The 16,070-nt window shown below is 39.6% G+C and overlaps 1 protein-coding gene, 1 long non-coding RNA gene and 1 pseudogene across 2 annotated transcripts; 2 read left to right on the top strand and 1 right to left on the bottom strand.

Moving 5' to 3' along the window:
- The first annotated feature begins 571 nt into the window (after positions 1 to 571).
- On the top strand, positions 572 to 11,770 carry LOC103935803 (actin-related protein 2/3 complex subunit 5A). Its single transcript, XM_009345615.3, is given in 4 exon segments — positions 572 to 805; positions 916 to 988; positions 1,243 to 1,343; positions 11,450 to 11,770. Coding segments are annotated over 4 exon segments (408 nt in total). The 5' UTR covers positions 572 to 707; the 3' UTR covers positions 11,586 to 11,770.
- LOC125469517 lies at positions 6,459 to 7,274 on the bottom strand (annotated as a pseudogene).
- A 2,531-nt stretch (positions 11,771 to 14,301) lies between the features above and the next one.
- LOC103935802 lies at positions 14,302 to 15,898 on the top strand. The gene is made up of 3 exons (XR_007251802.1): positions 14,302 to 14,787; positions 15,352 to 15,411; positions 15,535 to 15,898. It is a non-coding gene; the product is annotated as an uncharacterized LOC103935802 (long non-coding RNA).
- Positions 15,899 to 16,070: the final 172 nt, after the last annotated feature.

The following is a 16,070-nucleotide window of genomic DNA, read 5'->3' on the forward strand; positions in this document are numbered from 1 at the left end:
GCAAAGCTTACAGTTTATAGCATTCCAAAGTCCTATTATTTGGAAGAGCCATTGTGTTTTTGCTAAAGAGGAGAAGGCTATAAGCTCGTGAATTCATCATCAGGTTCCAATTCTGTGGGTAAGTATTCAAGTTTTTCTCATGTCTAAGTTCGTGTTTCAATTGATTGGTTGAGTTGTGATTTAATTGGTTGTATCCATGTTCTTTAATTGTTAAGTTGTACAAGCTTAATTGTTAAGTTGATTTAATTGGTTTAATTTGTTGATAAATTTTAGTTTTATTGTTAATTTCATCTTGTACTTAATAGTAATCATGCAATAAGGTAAAAAGAACAATTCAAATTTAAAGTTTAAGTTGATGTAGAAAAAGGTTATATGAGTTCAAATAAAATTTTCCATTCTGAATAGCTTATGACTATGGAGACCATTTATCCAATCAGACCAAAAATTAAACTGAGTAACTAAATAGTTTTTTAACATTGTTTATTTACTAATATTGAATTGGGTAGCTAAATAGTTTTTTTGACACTGTTTATTTATTTACCATTTATCCATCCCAATATACAGTTTGGTCCACCAGCTATGTCACTTTCTCGGGAAAATGTTTCCTCAAGTCTTTTCCAATTGCCAGGTGAGAAAATCACAGTGAAACAGAGAGAGGGAGAGAGAGGGAGAGAGAGAGAGGAAGAGAGAGAGAGAGAGAGAGAGAGATGGCAGGAACAGGAGAATTTGTGGAAGCAGATAATGCAGAGGCCATAATCAACAGAATCGAACAAAAATCTCGAAAGATGGAGAGCTTACTCAAACAGTATCACTCCAAATCCTTTTCCCTTTTTCTACATGCAAATTTCTATAAAACCCCTTAATGATTTGATAATTCCCCAAAAACCTTAAATGTTTAATCTGTTTTTCATCTAGGTACAAGACAGTCGAAGCTCTAAAAACTGCTCTTGAAGGCTCGCCTCTCAACCCCAAAGACGATCGCTGCAAGGTTTGTCTGTTCTCTTTTCCTAATCTTCTGTTTGGTTGCCGAGAAAATCAGTCGATGGAATAGAAAATTGAATTGTAAGTTTAGAGCTTTTTACTCCTTTTCTTATTGTTTTTCCGGTGGTTTTCTTCGGTACCAATAAGAATTGTCCCCCTGTGTTTAATTATAATCCAATTGTTCTGTTTGGTGTGGAATGAAAAGAATGTGATGAGATTAATTTTTTTTTTTTTCGTGTTTTGTTTTTTTTGAGTTTGCAGTCTGCAAATTGGATAATGGTGCATAGAGCTATCATGGCTATATAAGATGTGGATGCGATGTTTTCTTCTTTGGATCCTGAGTACTGTGATATTCTCATGAAGTAAGTAGTTATACCTTATGAATGCTATCCGATTATGGTTTTGAGTATTTTACATAATCTATTGAATTGAAATTTGAAATTTATGTAGATAATGAACTGTGTTTTGGTAGAAGGTGGTTTTGTATAGATTTGTTCTCTGAATATACCACGGATCTCGTTAACGGTTGGTAATAGTTGCATGATTCAATGTGCTTAAAACTGTTGGAAGTTCTTTAACCAAATATAGAGTAGACGTGAGCATACTCGAGTATTTTCAGTTAAATCGGTCAAGAATTTTCCCAAATGGAGAGCCAAATTATCTTGAGCTATAGAAATGAACTTGAATTTGACTGATTACATAGGTGTGGCTGTTTCTTTGCATGCATTCTGTATCTTTATCTTTTAGATGGTGTTGATTATAGGCAAGTTACCTCGACTTGTGCTTTGTTAGGGTACGAAGAAACAGTGGCCTTCACTATCCATTGTTCAGGCCTTAGAGATTTATTTGAATCAAATATGGCAGTTGAGTATCATATATTCATGAAGGAAACCAGTTTGTATGATTAGTGAATGGGATTTGGGGAATAAAAAGGTCCCCTTGTAAGTTGTAAACACGAAAAATTCCTGAAACAAGAAACAAGAATACGTGTACAAAATATATTTTTGTATTAATGATTTTTTAGGGTTACAATCTCTTTGTAATTTGATCCTCTGATTCTATCTTCGTAGGGTGTAGGTTTGTGGATGAGTTGTTGATCCAAAGAGTCGTCGGGGCTTGATCTAAGGATGAACAGTTGATGAATGGATCTTCAAGGGGCGTTGGGCTTGATCTTGAAGAATGGTGTATGAGTTTGTTGAGGTTGTTGATCCAAAGGGCCATTGGGGCTTGATCTTAAGATGAACGGATGATGAATGATGAACACTTTCTTCAAGGGGCCGTCGGAGCTTGATCTTGAGTTGGTGGAAGTTCTTCAAGGGCCGTTGGGGCTTGATCTTGAAGGTTGATGGATGAGCGGATCTTCAAGGGCTTTTGGGCTTAATCTTGAAGAACGATTGGATGTGTGGATTTGTTGAGGTTGTTGATCCAAAGGGCCGTTGGGGCTTGATCTTAGGATGAACGGATGATGAATGATGAACACTTTCTTCAAGGGGCCGTCGGGGCTTGATTTTGAGTTGGTGGAAGTTCTTCAAGGGCCGTTGGGGCTTGATCTTGAAGGAGGATTTGACGAAGAACGAAGAGTGCTTTCTTGATCCTTCGGGATTTGCTTGAAAGCTTTAGAGTTTCAAGGCTTGAAGGTTTTGGTGTAATGTAAATTCCTCTTCCTTTTTTCCTTTCTTCCTTTCTTTCTCCAAAATGAATGTCTTGGCTTCCTATTTATAGAATTCCAAAACTTGATTTTTGGATTTAAATAATCAGATGAAATAAATCATTTCTGCCAGGTATTGACACGTCTCCTATTTGATGACTTTTCCAATTTATTTCGATTTTTCGTTGAGTCACACGCTACATTAAAATTTATGTGACACGTGAGCATTGAAATTTTAATTATTGGTCAACATTCATTTCACCGAAATTTTGATGTCTACAAATGCCCCCACTTCAAGGCGCGTCGTAGACATGTGCTTGTTACGTGTAGAAGATGCGTTTTGAAGTCCCTTAATGTAGATGTCAACCCAAGGACCGTCAAGGCTTGATCTTGAATTGGGCTGGAAATTTCTTCAAGGGCCATCAAGGCTTGATCTTAAGCTGGGCTGGAGGATTCTTTTGGTCTCCTCCGAAGGTCTGAACTTACTCCTTTTATCTGGAGTTGAATTTGATTCAAGGGTGGTGAACACTTGATTTTGAATCGAACTTGTGATTTTTTCAAGGGCCATCGAGGCTTGATCTTGAATTGGAAATAAGACCATGAGTGGTTTCAAGATTCAGACACATGGCAGGCAAGCATGAGGTGGATGTGATGATCTGTTTCTTTGTTCAATCTTTCTAATTCGTACTGAAGAGGGTGGATCGGAAGACTGACACCAAGTGCCGGCTGATTGCTCTTTTCACTTTGCCATGCGAGTAAGAACAAGGACAAAGGAAAGGACATGGAGGAAGCATGATATGAGATACCTTTGCTTTTGAAGAAGCAACGAATGAATCAGCACATATATTTGTTGTGCTTGTCTCTACATGCTTCGATGTATCATTTTCACTTGCCTTACTTGCTCCCTTTGCAGAAGTGGTATTTCCTTATGCAGGTTTAGCATCTTCTCTTGTAGTATTTGTCCTTTGATACAGGAGTGGAATGCAAACCTTGCATTTGAATGGACCATCACTTCTTGGTGGCAGGGCAAGTTTGAGTGGAGGTTCCGACATATTGCTTTCTCTGTCCTTGTCTTGGCAGGTGAGAACAAGGGCAAAGGAAAAGATAGGGAAAAAGTATGATATGAGATACCTTTGCTTTCGCCCTTGATGATATGAGATACTTTTGCTTTTAAAGAAGCAGCGAATGAATCAGCACATATATTTGTTGTGCTTGTCTCCCCATGCTTCGATCTACCGTTTCCTCCTGCCTTATCTGTACTCCAAGCATCTGGTATCTTCTTTGAGGAAGAAGAAAATTGAGTATTTCGGAAGGCTTGCTGGGAGTGCGCCCTCAGAGGTGAGGAAGAGTTGGGCATTTTTTTTTTTGCAGGTCTACCTTGCCATTAAAGATGAAGGTCGACATATATAGGGATTTCCCAATAGCAAGTGATGGTACTGTTCCTTTACCATTGTCGACAACTATTGGGTAATTGAAACAGTAAGATTCACGCGTTCTCAACTTTGTCAGAAATCTTTGACAAAGTTGTTTGTAATGTCTGCAAAGTTGAGGTTACATGTGAAAGGTACTGACAAGTTTTGATCCAGCAAATCCGGTTTTTTTTTTTTTTGAAATTCAAAGAATGACGACTCTTTGATCCTTGAATAAGCGGCCCAGCTTTTGAGGCTCGGAGGGTGTTACCTCTTTGATTTCTGAACAAACGCTTCTTCGATTTTTTTTTTTTGAGCAAATGCCTCTTCAATTTATGAATAAAACAGCCATGTTGAGAGGTTTGGTTGCAGCTACATTCTCGGCCGAGAAGGAAAGTCATGCGTTTTTGGGTGTATGCCTTGCCATGAATGTTGATGTATATAGGGATTGTAATGGCAAGTAGTAGTGCGGATTCGGCAATGACCTCCACGCGTCTTCAACTTTGTCAGAGATCTTTTGACAAAGTTGCACGCGTTATCTGAAAAGCCGAGATTGCGGCTTTATCACCCACGCTTGTCGGCAACCTCCACGCGTCTTCAACTTTGTCAGAGATCTTTTGACAAAGTTGAAGCTTTATCTGAAAAGCCGAGAGACCTCCAAGCGTCTTCAACTTTGTCAGAGATCTTTTGACAAAGTTGAACGCTTTATCTGGAAAGCCGAGATTGTGTCTGAAGAGTTGGCGAACTTTACGCAGGAAAATCCGGCTTTGAAGAGTGGTGTCTCTTCAATTCTGAATCGGTGATTGTGTCGCCTCTCCTTTTATAGAGATGATCGATCACCTCTAACATGCATACTTTGAAGATTGCCCATTCGTGAAAATCGTCTCCGGCTCGTTGAGATTTTACTCCATCCAACCCTTCTCTTTTAACTTCTTGAAAAATGGCTAACCCATCTAACCCATCTAACATTTGCTTAGATTTGAGTCTTAGCAGTGATCCGGTCGCGCCGCGTCAGGGTAAGGTATGGTGCTCGTCTTTCTTATCTTCTAATGACCCTCTTATAGGTGAAGACTCTATGATGACGGATGCAACAACAGCTACGATAGTAGCTCAGAACCTCCTGACTCCTAAAGATAGTCAGCTGCTTTCAGGACGGTCCGATGAGTTGGCCGTTCAAGAGTCCCTAGCTCTCAGTGTTCAGTGCGCGGGCTTTGTGTCCAACATGGGCCAACGCCTACTTGCTCGATCCCGTCAGGTTGAATCATTGATGGCAGAGGTGGAAAATCTCAAGCAAGAGATCAAACAGTTTAAGCACGAAAATAGAAGTTTGCACGTGCTTGCAAATAATTATTCGACAGGTATGAAGAGGAAGTTTGATGAGATGCAAGAATCTTAAGGTCGAATTCAAAGTGACCGTCAAATGCTTGCGTCTTTCTTCCAGATGCACCTTTTTCCTACGTCATCTAGCGTTCCACCAAGTATTGGGGCATCGAATGATCTATCTTCGGTGCCTCCTGCTCCTGGAGTTTGGCCAAGTAGTGGGGCTTCACGTGAACAACCTTTGTGAAAGCTCCATCTTTTTTTTTTTTTTTTTTTTTGTACGCACTTGTAATTTCTCGGAGATTAATGGACATGCTTTATTTTATTCAGTGTATTGTGCTAAATACAGATAAAACATATACATCACCAAGACGTGTTTTTTTTTTTTTTTCACTTGATGTCGTCCATCATCATTCCTTTTTATTTTATTTTATTATTATTTTTTATTCTTTACCTTCATCATTGCTTCCCAACATCATCATTCCCTTTTACTTTATTTTATTATTAATTTTTTTTTTCTTTTCTTTGCTTTCGGTGGCGCTGATCCACCAAAGATGGTTTTTTTTTTTTTTTTTTTTTTTTTTTTTTTTTTTTTTTAACTTTCGGTGGTGCTGAAGCTTTTATAATTGATATATATTATTATTTTCTTCGGTGCGTGCACCTCTACTCACAAAATGATGGCCATCATCCTTCTTTTGTTTTTTGACATTTGCTTTCCGCACGCCACCATCACTCCTACCACACCATCAGTTCTTTTAATATTTTGTTTCTGATTCCCCCCTGCTGTGCATGGCAAGCGTGGCAGGGTCTTGATGAAGCGTCACCGTGCAAGGCAGGTAGCAAAGTCCACACTGTTGAGGTTGAAGAAAAAGGCGATGTGCTGCGACCCTATTGGGAAGTTCCTCCCTCCGACTAGAGATTCCCTTTTCTTCGCACCAGACTTAATGACCTTAAGGCTCCTGTTCAGACACCTCTTGAATCAACGTTGTAGAATGCCCATCCAATGACGCCGTAGCTGAGTCACTCGTCGAGTCGAGATTCAGCGAGTTCTTGAGCGACAAGATGGCCTCAGACACGTTCCAGCTCCTCAGCAGCTTCTTCTACACTGCGGACGACTTCTTAACTCCGGCGCTGAGCGAGGCCTTTGCGGCAAAGACAGCAAGGATGGTTGTTGTTGCGATCGGTGGAGGCGTTGACGGGGATTTAGACGAAGACGATGAGGACGACGACGGCGACGACGGAAAAAATGGACGGCGGTGATGAAGGCATCGTCGGATCACACGACTCGCGTAGCTTTCTCTTGTTCATTCCTCCACCGCTCTCTTCCACTCCGACATCCCTCGCCGTCGTCATGTAATCCTTCAGCCTCTTGACGTCAGCTAACTTCACCGGTTTAACTATGAAGTCCTCCGCACCTTCTTCCAAACACCGGTCTATTCGTGCCAAAACGTTCTCGGATGACATAATCACGACGGGAGTTGCTTTGAATGTGGAAGATTCTTTGATTATCTTGAGCAATTCGTAGCCGGTCATCCCAGGCATACAATAATCCGTGATGATCAGGTCCACCTTCAAGCCATCGAATCTGGCGGTGGAGCTCTTCTCCTCGTCCAGGTCGAGGAACTGCAGAGCTCTTCTTCCGCTGTCAACAGTTGTCACTTTGCAGGAGGAAATTCTGAGCAATCGCTCGATGACCTTGCGATCGACGAGGCTGTCGTCGACGGCGAGAACGTGAGCTTCTTCCGAAACCAACGGCGGCGAGAGATCGAGCTTCTCCGACTTCCTCCGCCACGAAGCGACACCGTTCCTCGCCATCTTCCGGATTGGAATCGGAGAAGATAAAAACAAGGTTGCTCTGCTTTCTGTGGCTGAAGTTTTATACAGTGGACAAATGGTGGAGAGAAATGGCGAGGTGAAAGTTGTCTGTCTGTGTCTTAAGTAACACCATCTGGGTATTTCTAGTGACAAATTTCCAAGCTCGAAATTGGATCGGGAAATTTAAGAGAGACAAACAGAGATGAAGGCTTGGAGCCGAGTGAGGATGGGCTTTGAGAGTTGGGCCCGAATTTGTAGCGGGGCTCGTTAGCTTTGGGTAGAGGAATAAAAAGTTTTGGGGCCAACCCTTTTTTTTAATCAAAAATTTTTATTTTTATTTTTTAAATTTTATATATATATATATTTTTTAATAACAAACTGTAATAATAATTTTTTTTTTTGTACAAAGAAATAGTTGCCTTTGTAATAAAATCCTTTTTTTTTTTTTCTTTTTTTTTTGCATTTATTTATTTATTTATTTTGATGTGACTGTACTTGAAGTTTTGAAGTTTCAAGTTGCCTACGTACTCTTCCAAAGAAGAGATCAAGTCATAACGTAGTTCAAATGAGTGATGGTTTTGATGATGATTTTGCCGTACACAGTTTATGCTCTTGCGGGCCAGGAGTTTTTGGTGCCGTTTGCAGTTTCAACTCGTACAGGTAAGGAGCGTTTGGTTGTCGCCTTTTAGGCTCGTGCGAACGAGGAGCTTTTTGAATTTGTCAAACGATTTTAGAGAAGCATTCCTTGCAATCTTTATAGCAAGGAGTCTTGACTGAGTGATTGAAGAAGTCTTTGGGGAAGAAATCGCGCATCGTGATGGCAACGGACGATCTTTGTGTCATAACTTCATCATCCTTAACACTTTCATGTAGCTTTGAAGGTTGACGGTAGCTGCTTTGCCCCCTTTCCGATTGGTGAACTTGTGGAGGAGACCTATGTTTCTTGTGCATTTTCTTTGGAGTGACATAAGTCCATCCTTCAACTTCACTTGACTTGACTGACATGGTTTTGGAGCATGCCCCCAGCGGTTGAGGTGAAGATTTTGAGTTCAAAGAGCCAGAAGTGACGGTGGTATAGTTTGACTTCACCACATCATTAAGATCTAGCTCGATGATCCCTTTCTGAGCCAACTTCATGATGAGATCTTTTAGCACAAAGCACTTTTCCATCGGATGACTAATGAAGCGGTGGAATTTACAGTACCTTGGACTGTCAGTACGGTTCATATCTTCTGGCCGTTTGCACTCAGGTAGGTCGATCACCTTTTTGTCAAGCAAGTCTTTCAACATGGCAACCACGTCAGAGTCGGGGAATGGATAAGTCTTCTCCTCAAGCTCCTTCAAAGTGCGTCTACGTATCTCTTGATCACGAAAAGCTTCGGTTTGAATCGCCTTGCTTCGTGTATGGATTTTGACTGGAGTTGTGTTGACCGTCATTGCTTCCTTGGTGGGTTTCCACGTAGCCTTATCCACCTTTGGCCCCAAAACTTTGTCATTCTTGTAGTCGGCGATCTGTTCTTTCTTCCCATGACGGGTGATGCTTAACTCCATATCATGGGCGCGGGTGGCTAACTCCTCAAATGTTCGTGGTTTGATGCCTTGAAGGATGTAGTGTAGTCCCCCACTGCATGCCTTGAACGCACATCTCAATGGCAGAGGTTTCAGAAAGCCGATCTTTGCAATTCAGACTTAAAGAACGCCATCTATTTATGTAGTCGACGACAGGTTCATCTTTCCACTGTTTCGTGCTGGTCAGCTTTAGCATGCTTACAGTACGACGAGTGCTGTAGAAACGGTTGAGGAATTCCCTTTCTAGCTGGTCCCAACTGTTGATAGACTCAGGTTCGAGGTCAGTGTACCAGTCAAAAGCGTTACTTTTCAGCGAACGCACGAACTGTTTGACGAGGTAGTCTCCCTCTGTCCCAGCATTGTTGCAAGTTTCAATGAAATGGGCGACATGTTGCTTCGGGTTGCCTTTTCCATCGAACTGCATGAATTTTGGGGGCTGATAACCCCTTGGCATCTTCAAAGCATCAATCTTCTTGGAGTAAGGCTTTGAGTACAGTACGGAGTCATGCGAGCTTCCTTCGTACTGTGTCTTGATATTGCGATCATCTCCTGTAGCTGCTGGATAGAGAGAGATCCCATGAATGCCGTTGCTTGGTCTAGCTTCGGCTTCTCTTCAACTTTCTCTGCTGGTGGCTCCTCTTCTTCGTCGACTTCTTTCTCTAATAGGCCAACATTTGGGTCGACTTTCACGTCGGGCAGCGCATCTAGTTGGTTGACAAGTGTGGCAATCTGCAAGTCCTTCTCTTCCACAGTCCGTGTAAGCTTTGCGATTGCTTCATTCATCTGAGCTAGCTGCTCCTCGATTGAAGTTTCTCCAGTGGTCATGACTTACATGGTTGTACTGCCGCTCGAATCAGCGTCGGAAAGTAGGGACTCTGAGTATTTCCTCGGGCTTTCCCCCCTTGATGCCCTTAGCGAGGCTAGGGTGATCACAGGCTCGTACCTCAGGTGCTCTTGTTCCTTTGACAGAGTTAATGCAGGGGCAGAAACCGCGGCAAAAAGATCTCTTGCCTTACTTCGGGTTATGATGCCCGAAATATCACCACTTGCGGCGATGATGTTCTTGTTCTTTGCTTTGATTGCAGGAATAGCTTGATCCTTTCTTGATGCCATTTGCGTTTTTCGATGATTTGAGGATAGAGATGAGAGGTAGAGATTATCCCACCGGGCGTGCCAAATTTGTAAACACGAAAAATTCCTGAAACAAGAAACAAGAATACGTGTACAAAATATATTTTTGTATTAATGATTTTTTAGGGTTACAATCTCTTTGTAATTTGATCCTCTGATTCTATCTTCGTAGGGTGTAGGTTTGTGGATGAGTTGTTGATCCAAAGGGCCGTCGGGGCTTGATCTAAGGATGAACAGTTGATGAATGGATCTTCAAGGGCCGTTGGGCTTGATCTTGAAGAATGGGTGTATGAGTTTGTTGAGGTTGTTGATCCAAAGGGCCGTTGGGGCTTGATCTTAGGATGAACGGATGATGAATGATGAACACTTTCTTCAAGGGGCCGTCGGGGCTTGATCTTGAGTTGATGGAAGTTCTTCAAGGGCCGTTGGGGCTTGATCTTGAAGGTTGATGGATGAGCGGATCTTTAAGGGCTTTTGGGCTTAATCTTGAAGAACGATTGGATGTGTGGATTTGTTGAGGTTGTTGATCCAAAGGGCTGTTGGGGCTTGATCTTAGGATGAACGGATGATGAATGATGAACACTTTCTTCAAGGGGCCGTCGGGGCTTGATCTTGAGTTGGTGGAAGTTCTTCAAGGGTCGTTAGGGCTTGATCTTGAAGGAGGATTTGACGAAGAACGAAGAGTGTTTTCTTGATCCTTCGGGATTTGCTTGAGAGCTTTAGAGTTTCAAGGCTTGAAGGTTTTGGTGTAATGTAAATTCCTCTTCCTTTTTTCCTTTCTTCCTTTCTTTCTCCAAAATGAATGCCTTGGCTTCCTATTTATAGAATTCCAAAACTTGATTTTTGGATTTAAATAATCAGATGAAATAAATCATTTTTGCCAGGTATTGACACGTGTCCTATTTGATGACTTTTCCAATTTATTTCGATTTTTCGTTGAGTCACACGCTACATGTAAAATTTATGTGACACGTGAGCGTTGAAATTTTAATTATTGGTCAACATTCATTTCACCGAAATTTTGATGTCTACATAAGTCCAGCATTGCATCCTTCCAAGGCCTAATCCCTATGGTCTTTCCATACACTTAACACGCTATGTTGAGATTAGCATCTAGTGTGAAACAAATAGTTGCATTCTTGAGCAATCAAAGTATTGGCTCCACGAATGTGTAGAAAGTAATTTATCAAAAATAGGCTTCAACGTAGAAACAGGGACGTGTTTTATGTGGTGTAGTTCATTATGAATATCACTATATACGAAACATTTGTATGTTTCTTCTTATTTCGTTTCTTTTCCATGATGTCAAATTATCGTCATTAGAGCGTTTGTTGTATGTACGGCTTTGGTGCAGTGTCATATAAACAAGTTTCTACCCCAAAGATTTAGAAAATATTAGGTATGCATATTTTTTCTTCTAAGTTTGTGATTTCGATTTCTTGATGTTTTTCTCCTTAGTTTTCTTTATTATTCTTCCTTTTCCTATAAGAAAAGTTCTCCTGCCCTTCCTTTCCCCATCTTTGGTATATGCTGTTCGTTAGGACATTTTACAATTTGGGGGTTTCTCTCATTGAAGGTACTTGTATAGAGGATTGTCTACTGGAGACCGGCCCACATGCGACCAGAGCCTCCGGATTCATGAAAAACTGACAGAAAGAGCTGGTTCGGGATGCATATTGCGATACCTTGCAGACATTGTGAATACAGTTTGATCTAAAGACAATGTGGATATCCACACCTCATTTCGGTGATTGTTGAAACTTTACCGAAAATTCTACTCCAGATATTTTGTATGTTGGTTAATTTCTCTGCTTCAGATAGTTTTGTGACATAATTTCAAATCCTCAATGCATTTGTCCTTGTAGGCATACTTGATTCCTGAGGACCTCTGGTACTATTTCTAGCGTCTCACTTTTTTACTTCCCGTTAACATTTTCCTTTGGTTTTGTTTATGTTTCGTGACATGAATCATAACCTTTAATGTGAGTGAAATTTCAACCAGTCTACTTAGAAAAAGAAACGTAATTCCTCTTTGTTCTGTTTTTAATGTAGAGAAAATAAGGTGAAGTTAAGTTTTGAACAACTCTCTTTTAGGTTGGCCTCTTGGTCTAGTGGTGTATATATCTTATCAGTGTTGAAAGATGTCACAAGTTTGAATCTCCTCTATTAATTTTTTTTCTTCGTATTTTTAAAACATTAAGGAGCAAGAAAACCCCTCCACAGCCTACTCCATCAGACTTTGTTATTTTGTCTAGGGAAGATTTCATAAAGTCCTAATTGAAAAGCTACCACCTTTTAACAAGATAAATTTTCTATAAGTATCGCAGTGTGATTTGCGAGCGATAGCTTCTTATATATCCTAATTCACTTGGTAAATTTCACAATTCAGTCACACTGACAGATCTTTTTTTGGTATTTTGTAGTAACCAACTGGAAGCCCCTGAAAAGATAAATCTTAAAAAAAAAAATGATTTTTTGTTTTTTTAAACCACTGAAACAAGTGACGGGCCAAGAACAATGGAGCAGAAAATTAAGTCATGAGAAAGAGAGCAAGGGATTCATTTTTGTTGTATATAGGCTAAACTTAGCAGGATGTAGCTAGATACAAATTGAGACTGATGAATGTGGGCAATTTTTTAAATCGTATATAGTTGGGACTTGGAAGTCCTGCCCTTTTGGTTGTCCGTAGCTCTTAATGTGAAGTCGGTCGAGTGTAGACACAAACCGGAAGACTGGTCAATGTGAGCAATTTTTGAAATTGCCTATTGGTCTTTTTGGTTGTACATAGTTCCTACTATAGAGTCAATACAAATCCGCCCTGTACATATTCAACTGTTTAGTAATGAACAAAACTATTCCAAATATTTCCAGCTATTCATTTATAATCTTAAACGATTTAAAAACCTGCAACAAAACGCGGATATTCTTACTAGTGTACAACAAAGTGCTAATTAAATGAGACATGCCTGCTCAATCTAATATTGGCCTAACTGGCCCATGAAGCCATGTAAGGCCCAAAAGCTTTTTGGTGTAGGAAGGAGAAAATAATCGATAGAGTTTGAGACTTGCTTTAGCAAACGGGTATGGGTTTTCGAAACGGGTAATTCCAGCCTGGTAAATTGCATATCATTTTTTTTTTTGGTGATTTTGTTGTTAATTGATGATTTGTGATGTAGATGGAGCTGGAGCTGGAGCTGGAAGAGGATGACTTTGATGAGCATGATGGCTAGGATGAGGAAGAAGATGGAGAAGAAGAGGGGGAAGAGGAAAATCTTGTGATGCTTAATTAGAATGAAGACATGGAACTAAATAATGTGAATATAGGAGATAATATGCATGGCAGTTGGAAGGTTGGTGACGAAATTTGATATTAGGTTACAGAAGTCATTGAATAATATAATAGTCTGGAGTGTGGCTATAGAAATTGAATACTAGTGCCATTGTCATCTATGCTCGAGGCTAATTTTCAGTATCTATTTAATTTAGTTATTATGAAAGCACAATGGAGTTATATATGCATATGCAATTCTTCAGTTCGAGAAAAAAGAAGGAACTAAATCTATACAAAGATATCTGCTGACATATGATGTTAATTTTGTTCTTCGTTTATTCCGTCACAAAGACATTTTAAAGAATCTGAATCGGCACAAGGACGAAGATCTTCTTAAAAGTCAAGCAGTGAAGAACCAAAAGGTGTGTTTTTCAAAATAATGGCCCTTGTAATATCCTTGAAATAGGTTTTATTTTTCAATATGACATTATTGCTACTTGTTTAAAGCTTCTTTTGAAACCACACTTTAAAGTTGAAAAAAATGATTTATACAGTGAATTATTGTCTGATCAATGTTTATTCTTACCCATGTTCTATGTTTTTTTTTTTTTTCATTTTTCTGAAGTCTCTCTGGCACAAAGTTCTTGAGTTCAGATTCTTGCTTCAGAAAGCATTTCCATGCCGGTTACTTGGTCTAACTAAGACCTGTCACGCTGTATCTTGTAGAATGGCTACTTTCAGAAACAAATCGATAGAGGAATGGCAGAAGAAGACAGAGGTGACCACAGGTGCTACTGCTATAAAAGCAAACTGCATGCTTTTGATTAGGTCTGGCTCTATAATCGAACTTGTAACCACGCCTTTCCCTATGACAGACTTGTGCCATGCTATGCCAGATATTCACCAAGAATTCATTTTTCTTTTTCCAATTGCAGAATATTAGTGAACAAGTTGCTTCTTATATGAGAGATCCAAGCAAAATGGTTAGGCAGGTCAGATGAGGAAATCAGCAGTTGTGTATTTGGCACTGTAAGATTTTGACTCTTACATCTAAATTGGAAAATTTCACAGTTCCCAAGGTCTGACGTGCATGCTCAGATACAATTCATATTTTTAACATCGAGATGGGTTTTTCTTAAGTTTTGTACGTTCAGCAATTTAAACATGATTTATGGATATGCAGGTTCCTGAGGGGGACAACACTACAAAGGGAGAGGTACTGATTGCATATACTTGTGGTTAACTATAATCCTATACTAATCTTAGGACCCATCTGTAAATTCATTGGATTAAATGTCCCATGGAATTTTCAATTTTCCCATGTGCTATTTTAACTCCCAAATGAGGTACAAATTCATTGTTTGGGATGGATGCAGTTTATAATTAGTTTTTACTCCCAAATGAGGTACAAATTCATTATTTGGGATGGATGCAGTTTATAATTAGTTTGATACTAGGTTTGAACACATTTTGGGTTGTTTGTGGTGTTTGGTTCCCTTTTTTAATGGCCCAAATGTGACTTGATGAATTTGTTCCTTTTATTGCTATAAGAAAAGACCATGCAACGTGTGTGCAAGGGCTGTGAGAGTTTCAATACGCGCCATTAGCTTTATTTAAAATTTTGATTTGTTTGCCACTTGGATGTGCAGCCAGTGAGGTCTGCTTTAATTATCTCTTTGATGTGTTATAAAATTTATATTTCTATTTGCACAAATTGAGTAATTTTATTCCTTCAGTCTGATAGGAGACACAATTTGATGCTGGTGCACAAGTTTATGCTGACCCCGAACTTTTGGATAACTTTGAGTTTTACCAGCAATTACCGAAATAATTTTTTGAGATAATTGACCCAGCATCTTCTGGTAAAACAATTAGGACATCTCATACTTCATCTACATGAATAATTGCATTTGAATGTGATATACTATACGGTCGACCCAATCTATAAGATTTCTTGTAGTTCGATACACATGCACTCAGATTGCATTTAAAAATTGTGGCTTGTGAAATTGTTAATGATTGTATCCTCCCAACCTGGTATCCTAGTTAGTTTGCTGCTTTGGATGTGCTTGGATGTTAGAGTGGATGAACATGATTTTCAATAGTGGGCTTGGAACCTAATTGATCCTGAACGTCTATTGATTATTGATTATGATTTTGCACTATTTGATTATTCGCAGAGACAAGCCTTTTATTCTTTGAAAAAGTTGCATGCTAAGAAGAGGAAGATTGTTGACAGAAGAGCCTCTGAAGAGTCGCAAGATAAGGTATCAATAGATTCTTCGGTTCCCTATGTGAGACTGCTGTGACTTTGTTTTGGAATATCTTGGAGCATCTGTTGAGCAAACTAGGTCAGATTGTTGAATGCTTATTGAGTTGTGCTTTTGCAGGCACAATGTTCATGTGAAGATAGTAAATTTCATGGCTTCAGAGACTCTGGCCGTTCCTCCTTTACTTCTTGACCTCAATAATTTGTTCAGGTTGAAGAAATAGAAACCAGCTTCTTTAGTGTAGTAGCGATGCAAGGCTGAACCAGCTGTAAAGTCCTTGGATCTCAGGCTAAGAAATTGCCTGTTAATTGTTTGATATATATATATATATATATATATATAATTCTATCTAATATCTGTTGTATTCATATTTATGCAATTTACACAATTTCAATGGGGAGCCGAGTCTTGAAGAATGATTTTGTTGTAAATGGCAACTAAGATTTGTAACTTTGTCATTTATAAGCGGATAGGATGTTTTGTTTTCCCCGGTCCCGAAATATTCTCAACACAGCCACCCCCAAAAAGAATTATTGCCCGTTATTGCTAAAGATACCTATGACTTTGAGAAGCATTTTTTTGTTTTACTTATTTACTGCTACGCTGCTAATGCTGGATGTATTTTATGCTATATTCGATGGTATTGAACACATTTG

The sequence above is a fragment of a genome, unplaced genomic scaffold (assembly GCF_019419815.1).
Source record: "Pyrus x bretschneideri cultivar Hongxiangsu unplaced genomic scaffold, Pyrus_bretschneideri_v1 Contig43, whole genome shotgun sequence".
NCBI lineage: Eukaryota > Viridiplantae > Streptophyta > Magnoliopsida > Rosales > Rosaceae > Pyrus > Pyrus x bretschneideri.